At 39.8% G+C, this 21352-nt stretch overlaps 1 protein-coding gene across 6 annotated transcripts in view; it reads right to left on the bottom strand.

Moving 5' to 3' along the window:
* LOC146754857 (receptor-type tyrosine-protein phosphatase T-like) overlaps positions 1 to 21352 on the bottom strand; it is a 433855-nt gene that overhangs the window by 274000 nt on the left and 138503 nt on the right. For 3 of the 6 annotated variants that reach the window (XM_085526618.1, XM_085526617.1, XM_085526616.1), the window contains exon 5: positions 3574 to 3867. The exons of the other annotated variants lie outside the window; for them this stretch is intronic. In XM_085526618.1, the coding sequence (XP_085382744.1) occupies positions 3574 to 3867 (294 nt within the window). The remainder of the gene's footprint in view (positions 1 to 3573; positions 3868 to 21352) is intronic. 6 annotated transcript variants of the gene reach the window in all.

Here is a 21352-nt window from a genome sequence, read left to right as displayed (position 1 = left end):
AACCTGGTATTGGCAGCTCCTCCAAGAGACACCTTTTGCCTGGGACACCCCTGGCACCAGCAGCACAAAGACAAAACAGAAACAACTTCTTCCTATGGAACTCAGCTCTTCAAACTGACACCATGTCTGCACTGTCCAGGAGGTCTGAATGTACCTATTATGGGCTACAAGAAATTAAAACCTGACAGATGAGGAAATTGCTCCACTCCAGCACGTCGACAGCCACAAAATGCATGTCATCAGGAAACACTACGCCCTTTCTTGCTGTTATTTAAAGGATAGATGCTGTTCTTCTGCTCCCCAAAAATTAGGAAGTGAGGAGGGAAAAAGGAGAAACCAAGAAACGTGCGTTATCTATTGAATCAATTAGACAGAGAAAGTCATCATCTCTCGTAAAAGGACATAAGCCATTAAGATGAAGTCCCTATTTTTCAATAACACCATCAGACTGTTTCCAAGCACCAACTGGGGATCAAGAAAAAGGAATACCATATTTCCTAAGTCTATTCTTATCTCTCCAGCTGCCATGCCAAAGGCTATTGAGGTGGAATGAAAGCAGAGTTTCAATCATCAACAAAACGCTGCAGCTCACAGACAGAGTCGCTCAAACAGGTACAAGTCCCACAGGCTTTGTGGGATCCACATATCAAAACGCAGATGTAAGATTGTGCCATCCTCAGCAGCTCACCTGCAGGGCTCTGTGGCTCTTGGGAACAGAAGCTATCAAGAGAAGAACAACTCATTTCATTGTGCTATACAAGCCTTTTTTTTGGGGAATATAGCAAAAACCAAACACGAACGGAACATGTGCCACTGAGCCTTGTGCCTTGTCTAGTGCAGTAAGAATAGAAAGTCCCTTACAACATTTACCAATAAAAACAGACAAGAAACATAAGTAAGTAACCCCAAATGTTATTTTCCAACATCAACAGGTAACGTTTCCCATTTAAGGGGAGTTATCACCTTAAAGGTAAATACAAAATGTTTTTGAAACTGTAAAAACTCAGTGTTTACCATGAACAGATGCTTTGGTTGCTCAGTTCACTCAGAAGATGGTGCTGAGCTGAACAGATCATTACTGGGAGCTGTGTTCAGACATATTATTTTGACCCTATTATCCCTTCCCTATTATTTTTGGGGGGAAAACAACCTAACATTTGATATCATCCTTTCCTCTAACTGCTCCTCAACCCTGTGTCTGGTTTTAACCTCCAACAGTCTTTCTCTTGTTCTCTTGTCTCTTCCCTGTGACTGCCAATGCACTGCCAGACCATTTAACCTTCTCATAGGTCCCAAGTCAGGACCTATCACAGCCTATGGAAACAAACTACAAACAAAAATAATCATTTATTTGCAAGGGCAGGGTTTGCCCTTTCCCTGCATCTGGCTTTTTCCTGGAAGAAAGCAAGGTAGGACTTACTTCTCAGTATCATTTCTAAATATCAAATATAAATGAAGTCCTGCAATACCATCCTGTGTGAAAGCAAAAGCTCCACCAGTGGGATAAAAAAAGAAATTATAAAAAATTATATACATTATATATATTATATATAAGTTATAAAAAATAAGATATTATCTAGTTTAATAAAAACTTTGTATTATTTCTGTTTATTTAAAGCAAGACTCGTTACAAACAACATAAAACAGGACCATTTCACCACTTACTGATGACATACAAATGTGTGGGAGTTTGGTACTTCCCTCCCTGCTAAGAAAACACAATGACAAAAGAAAATAATGGGCTGAAAAAAAAGTGGAACTGCTCATCACTGAACTATTTAGAAAACAACAACTCTCTTTCAATTGATGTCATTCATTGGGTGCTGTAAGGAAAACCAAGGAGGTAGCGCTGCTTTCTTCATTCAGTACATTTCTGAAAGCCTTTACTATGAAAATTTTGTATAATTATACCAGAAATAGGTTATTTTGTAGTCCTGCCACCACATATGAAAATCAGGAAATACCACATGTTTTCTTGTCTATCATTTCAGTTAGCCCTTTCTAGAAGGCATACATCTTCAGACAGTAGGGAGGTCTCTTCCTTCGAGTCCATAAAGATCGCTACAAGTTCCCCCACCCAGTGCCCTAAACAAAACATAAATGCCACCATCATCAGCCTTAACAAGCTCTAAATTGCAACATATATTAACAGAATGACCTTCTCCAGTAAGATTTTCATTAGCAAACTAGGACGGAAAACAGCAAGTAGCACCACTTAGCCAATTTTAATAGATTATCTACATCATCCTTTATGACATCAGTTGATAATCAGAGCAAGAAATTGAGCAATTTGGGTTCCTGTACAAGCCGTCATAATGCACAAAGTTAACCACTTTTTTTTTTAATCCTGTATTACCTAGAAAGTATTACCAGACAGGCTTGCAAGTTTGGCTGTCGCAGAAAGTTGGCCTGCAAAGCTGCAAGAAACCCAACCTCAGCATGTCATAATTCCACATGGAGATGCACTGTGCCAGGTTATTTCTGCTGAAGGTTAGAAAATTTGACACCGACGTGACCACAACACTAGTGAATGAGGACAGCTGGAAGCACAGCACATGCCATTTCCCAAAGAGGCCAGCAGAACATCCATACCACTGAAGTAAAGCCTCCAAACATCTGTCTTCTGCCAATGTATAAGTGCTGAATATAGCAAACACCCAACTGCCAAATCCTTATGCTAAAGTTTCCTTTCTATTTTTTTTACCAATCAAAACTTCTCAAAGAGACTCCAGATGTTCACTGCTGTATAAGCCACACAAAAAGCAAAGGCAGTAGGGATGTGCCCCCAGCTCTGCCCTGCACTCTCAACCTGCCAGGCTTCTTTGGCAAAGGAAGAGGATGATGCTAGGGATACTTATGCTGTGAGAGACAGTGAGGAGCACTATTCTTGATTTCCATTAGTGATCCATTTATGAAAATGGGATGAATATACCTGAAACATGAAGAATGTGATCCTTTAATTTTAACTGATAAGTCCAAAATGCTTTAGAAAGATTTTTCATAACCTTGGATCAAAACTGATCTGTTCCAATATGAAAAGCAAAAAGGAAGACACTGTGCAGTGTTCAAATAGGTTTCTTTGTCAGAAGGTAGAGGAACAATCAGCACAATCAAATAGAATACAGAAATATATTCTAACAATTCAATGCTTACCGCTTATCCCTGTTGCACAGAATAGCCAACACTGAACTGCTTCTACTTAAGAAGAACACATATTTTGCTATAAACTTGCAGGGTGAAAATGTGATAATAGTCAAGTCCTAGGATCTATTTGCCTACTGGAGAATCAGTTGAAAAGCTCTCGTTTGCTTGTCCGTTTCAACAGAAAGCAGACATACCCTGTGGAAGAAAGTCTTGCAAGCAAACACACTGCATGAATAAAAACAACACTCTCAAACACTTGTCCATGGATAAAAAGTCAAAATATACCTACAGCATATCAAAATCCATAAAGTTCATTCAGATCTCCAAAGAAGCACATCTACAAGAAGGACAGGTAAAGTCCTGTCTGTTAATGCATCAGTAAGCAAACCAAAACATCCATGCAGTACTGGAAAGCAGCAGAAACACTACCTGCACATTTTGTCCTTGTTGTGAGTGGTGGTCCAGGTGGTCCCGTGCCTCCTTCTCCAGGGCGAGTCAGCAGCACTCTGATCTCATACTCCACATCTGGATCCAGATGCCACAGTTTGTAATTGGGAGAGTCCACAATGTGGGTTTCTGCCCAGTTCCCAGTGGTCGTCCGATACTCCACCTCTTTCAGTATGATGGGCCCGTCTCCGATGATGGAGTTGGCGTTGGGTTTGATCCACAGGTAGGTGGCTCCGACAGCCAGCAGCTCAGGAGGAGCAATAGGAGTTGGGGGTTCTGTAGACAAAAAGAAATCATGAGAGGCCTGAGGCCTTCCACTATGTACCTGTAAAGCAAGTCTGCCCCCAGTCCATTGTTAGTTATTGAATTTTTCCTGTTATTTACCAAATCTTTCATTTGGAATATTCTTTTTATGAAAGTATTTATTGCTTTACAGAAATAAAACAATAAAAAGGCACTATATTTGTTTTGAAGTTATTGCCCCTTGCACTGCTGTATTAATGCAACTGGTAGCATTACCAATGCAGAAACACCACTTCAAAAAATACAGTGCTTACAAAGCAACTTCTGCTGAAAATATAAAGCACAACAGTCATACATTTAAAAGAACAGAAGGTTTGTACTTATTTCCTCCTTTACGCATACACATACTGGCAGTCAATAGAACATAGGAGGAGGAAAAGAAGTCTTAAATAACACAGATTGAGCACACCTGTGTAGTGCTTAAAATGACACAACTAGCAAAGAGCAGAAAACTCAAATCACTTGTTCATTCTGAAGTTTTATAGAGGCAAACATACATGAAAAATAGGACAGATTTGCAGTGAAAGCACTGGCTATTTGTCTGAGAAGGTACTGCAGTTACAAACACTGGGGATCTTTCAGTGGTCCTGCACTCCAGGCACCACTAAAACTGACTGAGAGCTTTGATAGCTCAGAGCTAAAAAAAACAAAGGCACCAAGGATTGACTGTGAACTTGCTTAATTTCATGAGCAGAAGTACCCAAATAAAGTCTGTGTGAGACTTGGAAGAGTGCCCAGATGTCTGAGAAGCATCACGAGGAACTCAGCCACTGAATATAACCTCTGTGATAGAAAAGCAAAGACAAGCACTGATATCTCAGCAGCACCCTGTGACAAAAGCCACTGATGGTCTCCTGAGCCCTGCCTGCCTGATCATCCCCCTCTGTTGGAAATAACACCTGGGTATTGGAAGCCACATGAATAGCATATGCTTTGTGGTTTTGAAAACCCGAGCTGAACTGTGCAAGATTATGAGCAATTTCATTAATTTCATTTAGCTTTTGCTCTGCCACACTCTAATGCAGTTTGCCTTCAGCCCAGAGGACACAAAACCTATTCTCTTGTGAAAACAAGGCAACGAAAAGGACATTTCTCTCTGAGAAAAAAAGAAACCTATGAATGTTACATCACGACATTAATTTTAGAGCCCTATGGGAATTACTCTGCAACTCCCACAGCTGATTCCTCACTGAGCACAGAAAACAGCAAGAGGGCAGAACCACGGGAATGGGGAAGAAAGGAGATGGAGCAACACGGGATGGAGGACCAGAGCACTTTCCCCTCTGGAGAAGTTTTGCAGGTTAACATCTGCTGAGTGAAGAGAAACAAATATACAGAAACCAGCGTAAATACAAAAGTACCAACTAAAACGTTACCTAATTCACCTCCTCTGGCTATCTAATCACAATCAGCTATGCAGTAAAGTTATTTCTCTAAAAATAAAATAATTAGTTTTCAAGAAATGCATGTTGATACATTATCATTAAAAATCACATCATTATAAATCTTAAATTGTTTATTGCTTTTTTCTTGGTGCAAGAGCATTAAAAGATGGACTCGCTGATTTTTATTCCCAGTGCAAAAAATGACATCTTGCAAAGTCACATTACAGCTGAGCACAAGACAAATGAAATATTAAGCATCATTCTCCTGGGCTGGTGATGCTTCAACAACAGCATGATCCAGGTTACTCTGGGATTTGATTGCCAGTTAGAACAGATTTATGGGCCTGAGTTTAATTAATAGAACAGTTTGTCCTGCTAACCAGACATTAAAGTCTTGTCTAGCAAGTTTAGAAACTAATATTGCCAAAGCAATTTAAATTAAGACGGCATCCAGCATTACTTCCCTGCCTACTTCAGGACAGATCTAAACCACCTCCCCTCCACCTCTGCCAAAACAGGGTTTCCATTTTCATCTACCCCTTCATTTTTGTCTCTCTAATAACATTAGAGGAAGAGATGTTGCAGAATAATGGAATATTAGGAGTTGAAACTGTTGTTCTCATTTTCCAAACAGAAGGAGCAAAGATGAGCAGATGTAATTGCAATTTTTCAAGACTCAGTAACACCTCACTGCACATAATGGGCTCTTTCCTACTTGCACCAACTGGACAGGAAGCTACTTTTCAATATCACTCTTTGCCAAACTATTGCAAGTGATCTTAACTAGTTATTCACTATTTAGCACAACTAGAACATAAACCAGGACCTTTTTTTTGGCCATTATAACTAAACCCACTTGTCAGTTACAGATGACCAGCCTCATGCTAACAGCTTCCTTTTGTAATTAAAACCTTTCTGCAACCTCGATTAACAGGGAAACAGATTGGGTCTGTACACATGTAATTGCAATCAGCAGTATTTTAAGCATCATTTGATCCATCCAGCCCATATTTTATATAGCAAGCTTTGTCCACCATGTTGCTCCCTTTCAGCCTTTATCCCTCTTCCTGCAGACACTGCAGGGAAAAGCACACCTGGAACTGGGCTGCTGCAACTGGGACGGCATCTAGCCTGAATGCCAGTCCCAGGATGGACACAAAAATGAGGGTTCAAGAAAAGAAAAGACATAGTACAAGCCCAAAATAGTTACTGAACATGCATAGATTTTACCCTGCACACAAAGTAGTTCCAATTATGCAGTCAGTGATGGAATTCAGGGTGTACTCTTCTGCCCTCCATAAGAAGAGAAATACTTCACATACAGCACCCATTTTGCTCTTGGACAACCGCTTCTGGGTATCTCTACCCTTCTACTGGAATACTTCTCTACCTGACAATTCTAAGCAATTGCTTTAATTGAGCTCAAAAGGCTCCAAAATGAGGGAGAGAAAAGAGGATGAACCGAGTGCTCCGTGACAAAGCACTGGATGCAGCATGGGTGAAAAAGCTTGAAATGAGAACAGAGTTTATGTTCTATACTTAGTTTTCCAGTTATCTGTATAGTTCAGTGGTAAAACACTGTAAAGTGGACCAAAAGATGGAGAAAGTCAATAGAAGACTGCTAAGCTCTGTCCGTTGAGATCAATCGCGAAGGAAAACGGTATTATAGAAGACAAATTATTTGCTGGAGACACCTTCAACACGCTACTTTTTTTCTCTCCCATAAAGATGATGTAAGAAAATGTTATGTTGGAAAAAATCAACAAGTCTGTTAGAAACGTGGCAGGAAGCACCTGGTCCATCAGTCCTTGGTAGAGGTCTAAACAGTTCTGGAGCTTTTAATGGAGCTCCCAATGAAAACATGAAATGTTACAGATTTTGATTGCTGCAGTGAAAGAAACTACAGTTATCTTCATAGGAGGTGCTGGGTAATCCTTTAAGTAGTAGATCAGTAGATGACCAATGTGTAAGCAACTGTAAAATGTACTAGATTGACTATCATTCAAGTAAAAGGCATGTAGTTGTTCTCCCAGCAGTGTGACAAATACTCCCCAATCAGCAATGACTTTCATCTCGGAAATGCACCCAGAGGTACATTAAGATTATTTCACAGAGTGCTTTTTCTGAACTCTTTTTTGCCAACTTCAGCCCAACTTACCTCTCACATCTAAAACCCCTGTGTGAAAAAGCAAGATGAGATTGCTGAAAACTAAGCAGCCTGTTCAAAAGCCAAATAGAACTGAGGGAAAAACTCCCTTTTGGCAGAAGCATAGGAGGAAGCAGACATGGCAAAAAATGTTTGAAAATACAGTTGCAAGAAACACACTCAGCCTAACTGGAACAGAGCTAAAGCCATTAATTTTATTATCCATTACTAAATACAAACAGAAACTGTTGATTATATTCCATATGGAGATAATCATAGAAGAGGTAATACCCACTAGGACAACCAATGAGCTATTTAAATGTTGCAGTGAATGTCACTTGCATTAATTCTGTCTGAAAGTTTGTATCATCTTTAAGAAAAAAGAGAGGCGATTCCTGAACAAGCCCTTGCTTATTGCCTATTCTAAACCACTGCAATCCCAGATGGAAAGCAATAATCCCCTCACTAAGAAAAAGACCTGAGCACGAAGCTGGAAAGGAGCACAGCTGAGATCTTGCTATATCAATCCTTGTGAAAGAAGGCTGAAGTTCCATCACCATGACATCCCTGATCTGTCCAGAGGAAAAGGGCAAACTCTACCAAGAGACCTTTAGAAAACCTCCATTGTTCTCCCAGGCACCAGAAAGGAACTGCCAAAGAAGCTGTCTCAAATTGAGACGTGAAAACAGGAGAATGTTGAGGGGTTTTTTTGTTTGTTGCTTTGCTCTAAATCAGAGCTTCTGATTTCTATAATAAAGTAAAAAACGTTCTATGCCAAATTGGCACGCTGCTGATGTTATTTTTTGGGGTTGCTGTTGCAATTAGATGGCTGTTTTTTGCTTTTTGGTGTTTTGAGACTTCATGCAAGTATCTCATGACAGAAGGGAATTATGTGAACAGCTTACATCAATTACAAAAGATTCAAGAAAATTAATTGGCAAAACTGAAGCCATGGAATGTTGCTGCTTTTTAAACAGGGATAGAAGAGACTGATCTGAGAGTAAAACTAAAGGGAAAGTAGCTGATGGCTTTACAGAGAGTTAGTTAATACTGGATACTTTTTCTTGCCCTGCTTCCATAGACAGCCATACACATGGGAACACAACATCAGCTCAACCTGATCAGCCCAAAGGTCTGTCACACTCAAAAACCAGTTCCAAGTCTACTTCTAGCAAAGCATAAGAACAGAAGAGTTACATGTTGATTTTCTACAGCACATAGTACTACGTAAGGACTTCCCAAGCTCCCTAAAAGAGTCTCCCAGTATCTGTATCATCCCAAGTAGTTTCACAGGACAAACCTCCAGCTGACCAGAGTCTCCACCTGAACTTAAAAATGCACCAAATGCAAGAACTCAGCTTAGAAATGTCAATAGCCGATTGAATACTGAAACATCAGAACTGTTTTCACTGTCTACTGTGATACAATTCATAAGAGAAAGGCATTAGAAAAAAATCAACCCTGCATTTGCATGTTGGCCAAGAGATGATTTAAGATAAAAAAGAACCCCTATTGTTACAAGGCTGCCTGAGCCATCCAGTCTATACCTGTCACAGTGCTTGATATCCTGTAACATCAGTAGTACATGTCCTGTCTGTAGCCAGAAATCCCAAAGAGCAGCAAGACAGCTGCAGCCTGCCCAGACCCACATGCACACAGCCAAGAGCACAGGCTCCAACTACAAGCTCAAAGACACACAGTGCTTTTCATTCTTTGGCGGTTAAAAAGCTGGGGATGGGGAGCTGCTATTTGCTGGACAAGCAGGATTTGTGTTTCCAAACCTGATATTGCTTATTCCCCTACTAATAGGAACTGTAACCACAATTTTCTCACGGCATCCTCACTGAGCAGGTGAAATGGGTAAAGATGAGGCCAGAAGGCAAATGTCAAGCTTCTTAGAACCCTTTTTCTTCTAATAAAACAAAAACTGCAGAACAGAACATAATTGTGTGTTTTTTGGCACAACAGCCACAAACAGTGGCTACTGAGAATGTACATAATTAAATTTACATTTAAGAATGCAAACCCAGCTGTTTTAAGAAATGAAGTGGCAACACATTGAAGTGCCACTGTTGGGATTTTTCGTACCTCTGTCCTTGAAGATAAATCTGTCACCTTAGCACAGCTGTGTTGCACACCTTGTTTGTAATGACAGCTTCGAGCCAGTCATGTAAATGTCTGAACAGCATCTGTGTGACTCCTTCTACTTTTACACCCCTGTAATGAGCATTTTAAGCTCTGAATCATGGTATTTATATTGCTTATTAAGAGCACGTTACTGTTATAAATGCAGCCATTGAATTTTGCTTTCCAGTGACTGTCTGAACTTCCAGTTCCATTAACTGCACAAAGAAACAGCATGAGGATTTGACGAAATTTAGCATGAGACCATTTCACTGCACTGACAGACACGGTACTAATAGCTCTTTTGTCTATAAGAGAGACATTCAAATCAGTCTCTCGGTAATGCAATAGGCTGACAGCAATGGCATATGTCAACTGTGTTGGAAGAAATGTGCCAGTGGCGTTAATAAAGTGATTCATTAATTCACCTGCATGGGTAAATTGCACCAGTCTGCCTACTCTCAAAGAAAAGTGCCCAGAACCAGCTCTAAAATCAATAATTCTGAATATTTAATTAAAGCAAAAATCCACGGAAGAGAGAGAAGACAATGCCGGGTTTCTACAGTCTACAGAACAAAGATTCATACATCCTAAGGATGCAAAAGCCTTTCTTGCGAGAAGCTGGTTTTGTATCCCATTATCCCATTTGTATCCCAGCACAGCAGTCCCAACCTGCAATCACCACCCTTACAAACATTTCACTTCTCATCCTTCACAAGCACTCCTGCACTGCATGCAGAGGCCCAGCGGGTGTGCAGGTGTCTCGTTGGCCCTCTTGAGATCAACACTGCAGCCATTCCTGGGAACAATCAGAAGATTTTTATGTGCTTAACAATCAAAGACTTACAGAAAGAATGGGAACTTGGCAGGCTGGTACTTAGCTAAAGATCCAGGACACTGGAGTAGTAACTGGGGAGATGCAATTAGATGCTGCCATATTGTTTAATGCATTAGCAAATTAATGTCAGTACTTTCCATGTGATACTCCTTCCAATTCAGAATTTACTAGCACACAGTAAGTAGCTTCAGTACGGTATGATACAGACCACACGTCATAGCATGTCATCTGCTTCTCACTTTTGCTTTCACGGCTAATATCTCTGCCTGCAAGGGACTGGACACAACATCATGATTTGATCAACTGTCTCCTGTCTTACAACAAAAAGGTCACCTACAAATATTAGCCAATGTCCACCACGTCATGAGGCAGGAATTCCTTCCCAAAAACTGAAGTTGTAGAAGACTCGGTCAAAAGTACTGGCATCAATGTCATGGGGAAGCAGAAGGAGCAGATACAGTGCAGATCTATGTGACAGATTAAGCTAGGAAATGCTTTAGTTTCCAAAAGCATAAGAAACAAAAGGTTGTTGGTATTTACAGTGGGAAAGGTGGAAAGTGGGAGGTTTTGTGTAGAAATGGAATTGCAAGTTGACAGCAAGGCAATCACAGCGATCTGGCTGAGAAGGACAGAAGTGAGAGCTGAAAAGGCACAAGTACAGGAGATCATACAGAGAATAAAAAGCAGTAAAACAAAGCCCATATGTAGAAGAAGCAGGGGAGAAAACATATGCGATCCAGAATGGTGTCAAAGAACTAAACAAAGTGGTCAAAAAACTCAACGCAATGGCAATAAAACAAGAGCAGAGCAGATCTCTGGGGATAGTAACTGTAATCACAGAAAGAAAAAAGAAGCTATTGGAGCAAGATAACCAATATTTGACAAGATGCTCATCTTCTGACACTCCCAAAGAGCTAATAGTCAAAACGTATGGAATTATATCCTTTACATCTCACAGCAGGGTAGGTGTAGTACTTTTGTTCTAAAGAACTTGCAGCCTGATGAGAATGAGGAACACACTCTCTATACATTTCCCCCTTAAAAAGCAGTGGAAATACTCCTCAGTGATTTGAATATGTCTGTTCTAAATTAAGCAACAGAGCTGCCTGGGTTTAAAGAGGGGAATGCAATGAAGTTTGTTAAGAGGTAAGATAATTCAGAAAACTTCTTGAAACCTTTTTGAAAGCACTGCAGTCACCAGATAAGACAGGTGGAACAAACCCTACTTAACAAAGTTTATCAGTGTCATCCTATTAAACAGAGATTTATGAACTTACCCTGAGACCAGAAAGAGTTGGTACAGTCCATCACCCCCTACCAACTCTTCTCCTAATTCTGTTATAGGTTAAAGGAGTGGGGCACGGATACTGATTGGGAATTACCATAGCATGCTATTTCATTAGCCTTTCATACTGTTTGTCTCTCAGAAGCTTAATCTGAATCCCACCAGAGCCTCCAAGGATGCTTTCATTCTCTAATAAAGAAGAAAATAGCATCGGATTAGTTGAACAGTATCTCATTTCCCAGCGTAAATTAAGTGAATTAGATGGAAGACTGCTCTAATTGTAAAGCTTATTACAAGAACCCACATAGATTAGAACTGAATGCTTCTCTTTGAGTCATCATTTGTAGTGTAAAAGAGGGAAAAAAGAAGGTGATTGTAGACTCTCCCAAGGCTCCCTAATGGCTCAGTATTGACGAGACACAACTGTATCAAAAGAATCAAAAACCTCCACTACTGTAGCAAGACACACTCATAAGTATTGTGCTCTCAGAGTGCTAGAAGGCAACCTTTCTTTACACAGATAGGAGTGCACAGGCAGTCTCCAGCTAATCTATGCGAGCATCAAGCTCCCCAGGGTTGCGAGTAATGGCCATTTAACTCATTTTTAATGTTTGTGTGATCTTCTCAACCACAGAATAGCTACACAATGACATCATGACAAGAGAAACAGCATCATGCTCCTTGTTGCTTATGGAATGACACTATTATGGAATACCATTCTTGTTACGGACATCTTTCACGAGAGACTCAACACAACACACTCCTATGTGTTAAGAACTTACATATCCATGAACTGATGGCAATACTCTAAAATTTAATGTGTAGCTTCTATATATTCAAGCTTGTACTAATCATCTCAAGTTCCCTCTATAGTCAATGGAGAGAAATGGACAATTTCAGACAATGTTCAAGGTAACTTTCATATCCAAGACAGATGAAGTCTCCTTTCTTATGGCTGCAACTACTCTGTACAAAGATACTGAAAACTGCATCCACATCCCATTCAAAAACAAGGAATTCTCAACAGCCAGTAGTCAGGGCCAGCTTTAGCTCTATCTCATGCTTCTAACTCTGGGCGCTACTTAAGCTCATATATCATGTGTTATTAAATCTATTTCAGCTTTCTGCATGAACAAGCTGCTAATCTCCCACAGGGACTGCAAATGTAAATTCAACAAGCACAAAAAAGTAGAAAGGCAGTAGTAGTAGTAAACACATAAACCGTGAAACATGTAATTTCAGGTCAACTCAAGTTCAAGCAGCTTCATCAGTTGCTATGCTACTAGCTTACGATGATGGGAAAGGATGGAGACAACAAGATTTTATAGGTTCTTCTAGAGAGGCTATTTAGCAACTTTGGCTTTCTGGCACATCTCTGTCTGCAGAATGAAGGACTGTCTGTCTCTAAGCTGCTGAAATGGCAAGTGACTGGTGGTATTGACTACTATGAGCAGCATGGAACAGTTTGTCCAGATTGATTAAGTAGTTTAATCCATAGCAACCTGCTAGGTTTGCAGGAAAAGCCTCAGGCAGGGTTTTTTCATTTCGTTTAAGGCAAATTGGGGAATTAAAACATCCCACTGCCCTTTACCATCAGCCACCTCTGAAAAGTATGTGAAAGATACTCATGCAAAGTGTAAAAAAGTCCAAGTGTGTCCTAATAGCACACCATGAAGCTCCATTTTGACATCCAGATCATAAAGGGATCTCTTTCCACCCTTAGCTTATATGCCAGACTCTTGTACATACTTCATACCAGCCAGAAAGAAAGAAATCTGCCTATTACACCAAGAAATACTCCCCAAACTGGTTATTTGTATTAGTACTTATGATTTCCAATGTGTGGTGTTGTTGTTTTTATTTCCATGAAGAACAAACTTTCTACTTCTGAATGTACCTAACAGAATACCTGAGAGTCGGTCCTATTAACCCCAAATACACTCCAACAAGATAAGGAATTCTTCAAAAAACCACCTTCACTGTCTAGTCCAAGTAATCTTAATGTAAGTTAAATGGGGCTTCAGACCAAGACCTTCTCCTTGCTGAAATGTTACAGTCCAAAAAGTGCCTGACAATATCCGTACAGCCCTAAAAGCCCCGTTATTTCAGAGATGATACAAACTGCACTCAATTTGTTTTCTATGTATCTGCTACTTACGTTAATCATGTGAATAAAACAAAGAATTTCTTGCAGAAGGGCTTGGTTTGTGGCATGGGGACCCATGAACACTGAAACCTATCATAGGTGTACAGCTCTAATAGAGCACTGCACTTGGGAAACTGCGCCTGTTGACACCGGGATTTTCAGGCCTGATAAATCCCCATTTTATTTAAAAAGTCTCACCCTGTATCATAAACTTCCCCCTGAAAAAGTATAAAAGAGGCATTTCAAAATCTCTTTTGTGTATGAAAGAATCTATTTTGTAGCCATTAAAGAAAAGAGATTGAAGGTCTAAGACAGCAATCTACAGTGGTGAACAATGAATGACATTTCTACCCAACTATTCTTAGAGCTACCAACTGAGTGAGCAGCCAATCGCAGAGAAATTACAGGGGATGAGAAGTAAGAGCTGGTAATTTCCTCAGCTGCAGCACAATGGAGAAAATGTCCCAAACACAGAGTGCAGCTCCCTAACCAAGGCCAGACCACATCAATAAATCTAATAGTCCAACTAAGCGAAGGCTGGTAGGATATTTCCTTTAGACTTGAAGACCAGCAGAAATCCAAGATCCCAAAAAAGGTGCTGCCATTTTACTGGTTTGGGTGTGCTTTGGCTTTTTGTCAAGCAGTCTCCCAGTATTCCCAAGGATGTCTGTAATTAGTTAATAAACTCTTTCAGTAAGTACATGTTCACTGCTTGTCCTGTTGTCACTGAGGGAGTTAGTTTGAAACAAGATCTCCTATAACCAGACAAACCTGGAAGCTTATTTGGTCATGGCTCCTGGAATACAGACTGTAACTGTAGAAGACCTAAAGCAGGTTTTGATGTAGTGTACTGTATCTAGAAGTCAATGCAAAATTAGTATTAAGACAACTTGTGTCCTCCACAGACAAGATCTTGTACTTGAGCTTATGCAACAGAACCCTGTCCTTCTTGAGAAGATGCTATTTCTCATTCACGTCGCATCAAGTTTCACACACTTCCTGCATGACCTCAAATCAACTTCCTCCAAATAAAATCTCCATTATAAAAGTGTGTGTTCCAATGATATAAAATGATAGACTAAAATGATTTATGGAGGAACTAATGGATGGAATATTCACTTTGCTACAAATCTTACCTAAACAGAATCTGCAGGTGTCTGAGAACCATCTGCATATAAGACTCATCAGATTATTAGTAGTTTGTTCACTGAAGGACACTTTTCTGTCCAGAGTTTTCTGCTTAAAGTACATTATTACTCCATCTACCCATGCAAATTGAACCTGGGCAATCCTGAGTAGGTTCAGAATCTACCTGAATGTACTGATGTAATGAGCTGAGTGCTTCCCAAATAGTTTAGTTCCCTACAGACAAACATTCAGCGAAGTCTAAAAACAGAAGGGAAAATCTGTTAAGACATGCAAAGACAGCTTTGAAAACAAACAAAAACCCACAACAACCAAAAACTACAATCTCAAAAACACTTCAAAGGATTCAGGTCACAGCGACTCATCCTTTCAAGATGATGTGCTGTGGTACACAAGCTTTGATATACAATCTGTCAGCTTCTAATAGCAACACTCCCTAAGCATGGCCATCAAACAGGTCAAGAATCATCAAGAAAGAGCAGTTCACACATGCCTTCTGGCCGAAACAAGATCTGATTAAACACTACATTATTCCAAAGTGTGATTTGAGACCACTGCTGACAGAGAGGAGTGGATTACACATGTATACATGACTACACACCTGCACACGTTTGCACTGCCATACTATCTGTGTTATGGTGATAAGCACTGCACAGATGAAACTCTACACCAGGCTCATACCTGTACACACAGACAGGAGAACAGGAGCAGCACTGACTCCCAGCAGGAAGACTGGCTGGAACCTTTTTGCACCATCATCCTGTTACCAAGTACTTTGTAATCACAACAGCTAAATTGAGAGCTGCTAATTACCTTAATAGCTAATACGTAATTAGCAGCAGCCTGAACAATGTGTCATCCTGTGAATGTGAAGAATCAGCAACTAAAATGCAAAATGACCAACATACTATTCAGTATGAAAAAGTGTTATGCCTAGCTTAGATGAAAATGATGACTGGAAAAAAATATGTTTTCCTCAGTAAGGGACGTTTATCACTTTGTACAAGGTCTGTACTTCTTAACTCAGTGGAGAAGTCATTAATTTAGATCCATTTGAGTCACTGATGGAAAAACAGGTTTGATTAAAAAAGCCACAGAATTTAGAAAGGTAGGCTGTGAACTCTCAAGCTGTCATTCACATTGAAGCAACACAGCAAAGGCCATATGTTGATTATTTCAGCCTTTGGTACGTACATAAAATTGAGTTAGGGTACATAAGGGGTTTCTTTTTGCCCATTACTTTGTACGTGTGGAACTCCTGCTGATGCAGATCAATGGAGAACTTTAAGCAGACAAGTCCTCCATAAGCTGTCATTTACATAATCATGAACATCTGTGCTAAAAAAGTCAGCAATTTTCTCATTATGTAATTATGAGGCACTGGGTCAAAATTCACTTTTATTACTGTCAGTAATACCTGCCATGTACCTGCTGAAACTCTCAGATTCTTAATGCCTCTCAACATGAAGCAGCATTGCACTATGCCACTGAAACACAGGTACTGTAACAAAGAGCAGCAACAGAAAACATTTAGAACTGTCCTGTTATTATATGAATGGATAAGACCTGATTATACTGAGTTAAAAGTTCAGTTTCCTACTTTCTATCTGCACAAGCAGAAACCTAGTGTCCAAACAAACTGCGGGTAATACCTGATGAGATCTCCCTCCAGTGCAATAGAAAACCCTCTATTTCTTAGACTAGTGTCTAATCACAAGTGAATTGCTGCAGATAATCATGCACCCTAGAGGAGCTAGAGTAAAACACTACAGGTCAAATCTTACCCAAAGTACTTGCACAGCAAAATCTACTGCTTTGTAAGCACCGGTTAGATTGCATTCCTCAGAGTTCTTTTCAAAGCATACCCCTAAAAACATCTCCTGGTTGAGAACAGGAAGATATGGATTATGGTATAATATTTGGCTTTAACGAATAGCATCTGATCCTCTCACTCGTTAAATATTCATCAGCATAACTCCTTGCAGAATTGGCTGATTATTTAAGAAACACAAAGATGACTTGGCTCTGTGCCTAATTCTTCCCTAGTTTACTCTGGTACAAATGCAAAATAAATGGAGTTACCACTGTGAGGTAAATAAGCCAAGTTCCTGCTCTTTTGTCCCCGAGTAATCTGAAATATTGATAAATTCTTACCCTTCATAGGCAAGCTGGTAAGAAGATAAGCACCAGAGGGAACTATTTTCTAGCAGTATCTGTGCTGTGCCTGCTCTGAACCCATTTGTTGCTTAGTAGGACCCTGGCACAGCTCCACAGCCCAACAAACATGATTAAAAATGATTTGATGAACTTAGTCTGTTGAACAGGTGGCTATAATGAGCCTGGAGAGATACGAAAACCACTGTCAGCTACGTAGAAAGAGTTGATGCTTTCTAGAAATGTTTCAACACCAACAGATCTATGAATGTGAGTACAGATAAATGTTGAGCACCCCGCTGGTTGTCAGAAACTGTGATGACCAAGTGTTGAAAGTGAGGTCAAGAGAAAAGAAGCCATTGCACAGCTTCCTTTACTTTTTGCTCCAGCATGAATTAATGAGTAAGTCCTGGGGTGCTGGGAAATAGGAGATTATAAGAGAGTTTGACAGGAAAGGGTGGAAAGGATGCTACTTGGAGACAGTGGTTGCAAGCAAGGCAGTGGAGTGAAGCCGGCCCCTGAGGGTCTGGCTCAGCTCCCCAGCAAGCACAGGGAGAAGCAGAGCCAGCAGCTTGGAGTCAAAATAAGCCATTGCCAACTGGATAAGAAGTGACTGGAGACAAAGGAAGTGGATGGGGAGCTACTCAAACCACTAGGCACGCACTGACAACATCCAGAACTGGCATCTCTGGGGCACTAAGATAAAATACGAGAGTCTAAAATAGAGTTGTCAGTAGATTTTTAGTTTTAAGATCACATAAAACCCCAATTCTAAGAACTAGGCAATAATTTTATAAAAGGAAATAACTGTGGCAGTCAAATCTATCTGGAGTTTCTGAGAAGCTATGTTCATTTGTAGGTATTGGAAACCCTAGATAAAGTATTATAGTATATAACTTCCAGGAAAATTAGTTATAATTCAGAAAAAAAAGTAAACCAGGACTGATGGAACAGATACAGAACCAGACCCAGAACTGTAAGCAACCTTCTGGAATAAGCTCAATTACAAGTTGACTTGATTAATAAAAGTGAGAGAAGAAAAACGAACAGCGGAGATGAATCTGCCGCTTTCAGATTCAGCAAAATTTATTTCACAGGTTTTCCACAAGGAATTGGATATTTAATATGTTTTGTCCATGCCTTCAGCTCCTGCTGGTGATCTTGACAGCGGCATTTTAATTTATTTGGATAACTGTTATTGAAACTTATTCAAGTAAAACACAGAACGCAGTGAATCCATGCAATGATTTAGGACCATTATATATACATCTGTCACAAGCTGCCAGTGTGAATGCGATCTGCTGGGCAATCACTTCATTGGTAATAAAATTCGTGGCTGTATTTTCTTGGGATCTACCAATATTCACTGCATAAAAGCAGCAGGGCAGAAAAACTGAGATAAATTCATGTGGAAAGTGCAAGCATCAGATGAGAAGATAACAACAGTCTACTTCCTCTGATGGTGTTGGAAATGTATTATAACTGGGAATGTAACTCATCTCTGCACATGCATTAAAAAACTCCCGATGATGCACAGATGATAACCTGATACTATGAGGATTACAGGGAGGGACTAGCAGTCCACACATGCACTTCTTTCTTTTTATAGGGTTCTTAGGAGCTCGTTTGGAATTTACCGTGCATGTAAATGCCAAATGAATTTCAAGTACTGTGTTAGCTGCCAATCCATTACACAACCAACGCAATTTTCACTTACAACTCTTAACTGCCTGTGGTACCAATTCTGGATTCTAGTCCTCACAATTCATTGCTTAATATTTAGACAATCTTGTTATCTCATGGAAATCACAGTCCTGATATTTCATACCTTCTCCTAAACAAAGGTGTACTTACAACAGAACATTGCCCACTGTTTTATAAAGGGAACGAGCACACAGGAAGCTGTAAATAAGCTCTGCTCCATAGCAAAGGATTTCTACAGCTAAATGACTTTTACAGACAGTTATTAAATTTAACCACTACAGTTTAAGGTGCTTCTTTATAAGAGATTACCATAACATGGAAGAGCATGAGGGGAAAAAAGCAGCACTGCCTCTCCCATCTAATTAGCTGCCATGACAGCCTCGTATTCTGCCACACCAGTATGGAAAATTGCAACTCCTTCCCCAGGAAATCCAGCACTCTGCATTTTGAGAGCTGTAGGGGTAACTGGACAGATCTACCTCAGTACTTCCTAAAAGGAATTTGCAAAAACACAGAGAAGACCTGCAGCTCCTTGAAAGCATTCAGGTTATAAAAATAAAAACAGAAATCTTATATTAGCTAACACAAGGGAAAAATAATCTCAACAAGACAAGCCTTACCAGTGTATGGTATGCAAAAGCTTTCAGTAAGCTTTAATTTTATAAAGACAGCAGGCAACGTAACAGACCATGAAGAAAGCAGCACACGCGTTGTTCCCATGGCCCACCCCCCCAGGTATGCACAAATCTGGGCCAGAATGCAGCGCATAGGTTAAGATCCACAATTAGCTAACTTGACCCATGTGGCCTTTTCAAGTATCTTTGAAGTGCTTTTTACTTGAATTGTGCCTTACAAATCCCTTCATTTATTTGATTCATTGAGTTCAATGCCTCCTTCACACTTCTGGTAACAGCAGTTATCTGGCTCTTCAATCAGTGTAATCCTTCGGGAGACCTCAGTTAACCACATGAAAGGAGGACAGGTATACGAAAGTGGAGAATTTGAAATTTCCATCTGATACAATTAATTACTCGGCTAGGTTAATTTACCACTGCCTTGCACCCAATTCCTTTCTTCAGAAATCACAGCACAGATTTATGATGATCCTAATGATTCATATTAACCATACTTCAAAGACACAACGATGAAAATCTACCTACCTATTACCTCTGCAGGACAATGAGCTCCTGCAATAGAGCTCAGGTAGAAGAGCAGCAGCACTACCAGCTCATTTGCCTCTGGGCAGCCTATCTTGTTTTCAAATCACTGGAATTAAGAAAGTAAGAAAGATGTCCTAATGTGATATCAGCTAAAAGGAATTACTTCATTCTTCATTGCTCAGTTGAAAGTGCCTGGACATTAAAATTAGTTGTTTGTATAAGAGATCTCTCACTGAAAGAAATTTATGTAGATAATAACAGCATATGCATCTCAGAAGCCGTTATGAAATAAATCTTAAGGCACTATTATCTTGTATGTAAACAAGAAAAAATGCCTAGCAGCTGCATGTGAGCAGGAATTAGTTGGCAGACCTGAGTTCCTTGTATTTCTTTCAGGATGTTGCTACAAATTATTAGTAGAACTACCCATAGAGTAATTTAACACAAAAGGTAAATGCAGTGACTCAACCAAGCACTTAAACAGACACCACAACTCTCCTATACAAAGCCTATTTCAAAGCAAACTTAACAAGTCATGTCAATAAAGGACTGAGAATCTTGATTAAGTGATGTTTGAACTCAACAGCTGAACACAATCACGGCTAGACAAGATACAGATGTATATGCTGATTAAAAAAAAAGAAGCAGCAATACGGTTCATACTTGGAAAAATATCTTCTCATTACCTCCACTCTAAGATCATCTGTATTGCGGGATTTACAGGGTACACTGCTATTGCTTCATTTGTTGGAAGGAGCAGTGGCAAATGTGATCATGGATCATTTATGATTGCTCAAACGACAAGCCACTCAGGGAACAGTTAAGAAGAATTGCAAAGTGAATATGCAATACACTTACATTTACAGTCTCTTCTTTTTCCAACAACAGGACAGGATGGTGCACTAACACACAAAAATTCACTCTGTCAGACATAAATCTTTTGATGTGCTTTAGCTTAAAAATAAAATAAAAGTACATCAAGGAAGACCTGGTTTGTGCTATTCCTGCTTTCCTGGTCTTTATAGTTATTGGTTAATCCACATAAGCGCATCCACATTAAAACCAAATAGATCCAGCCTTAGTAAATAATTAATCCCACCTATATTAAACACCACTGAATTCCTTTTGTCATACCAAGCTAACAAAAACAACAGGGATTCACTCTTGGGGCTCTAAGAACTCTTCTTCCTCCTCTTCCCAAGGAAGTAGATGGTTCCTACCAACATAAAGCATTCAGGATTCAGTCATTGAAATATTCCCTGCTCAGTCACTTCACAGCTGGAGGCACGTACTTTATCACCCAAGTTAGATGTTTCTCATCCTATAATCACCACCTACACATCCATTATATGGTGATATTTGTTCATCTG

The sequence above is a fragment of the Coturnix japonica genome, chromosome 37, assembly GCF_054131305.1.
Source record: "Coturnix japonica strain WE chromosome 37, WE-NBRP24, whole genome shotgun sequence".
In the NCBI taxonomy this organism is placed as follows: domain Eukaryota; kingdom Metazoa; phylum Chordata; class Aves; order Galliformes; family Phasianidae; genus Coturnix; species Coturnix japonica.
The sequence above is the reverse complement of the archived record's forward strand: the minus strand, read 5'-3'. Positions and strand labels throughout refer to the sequence as shown.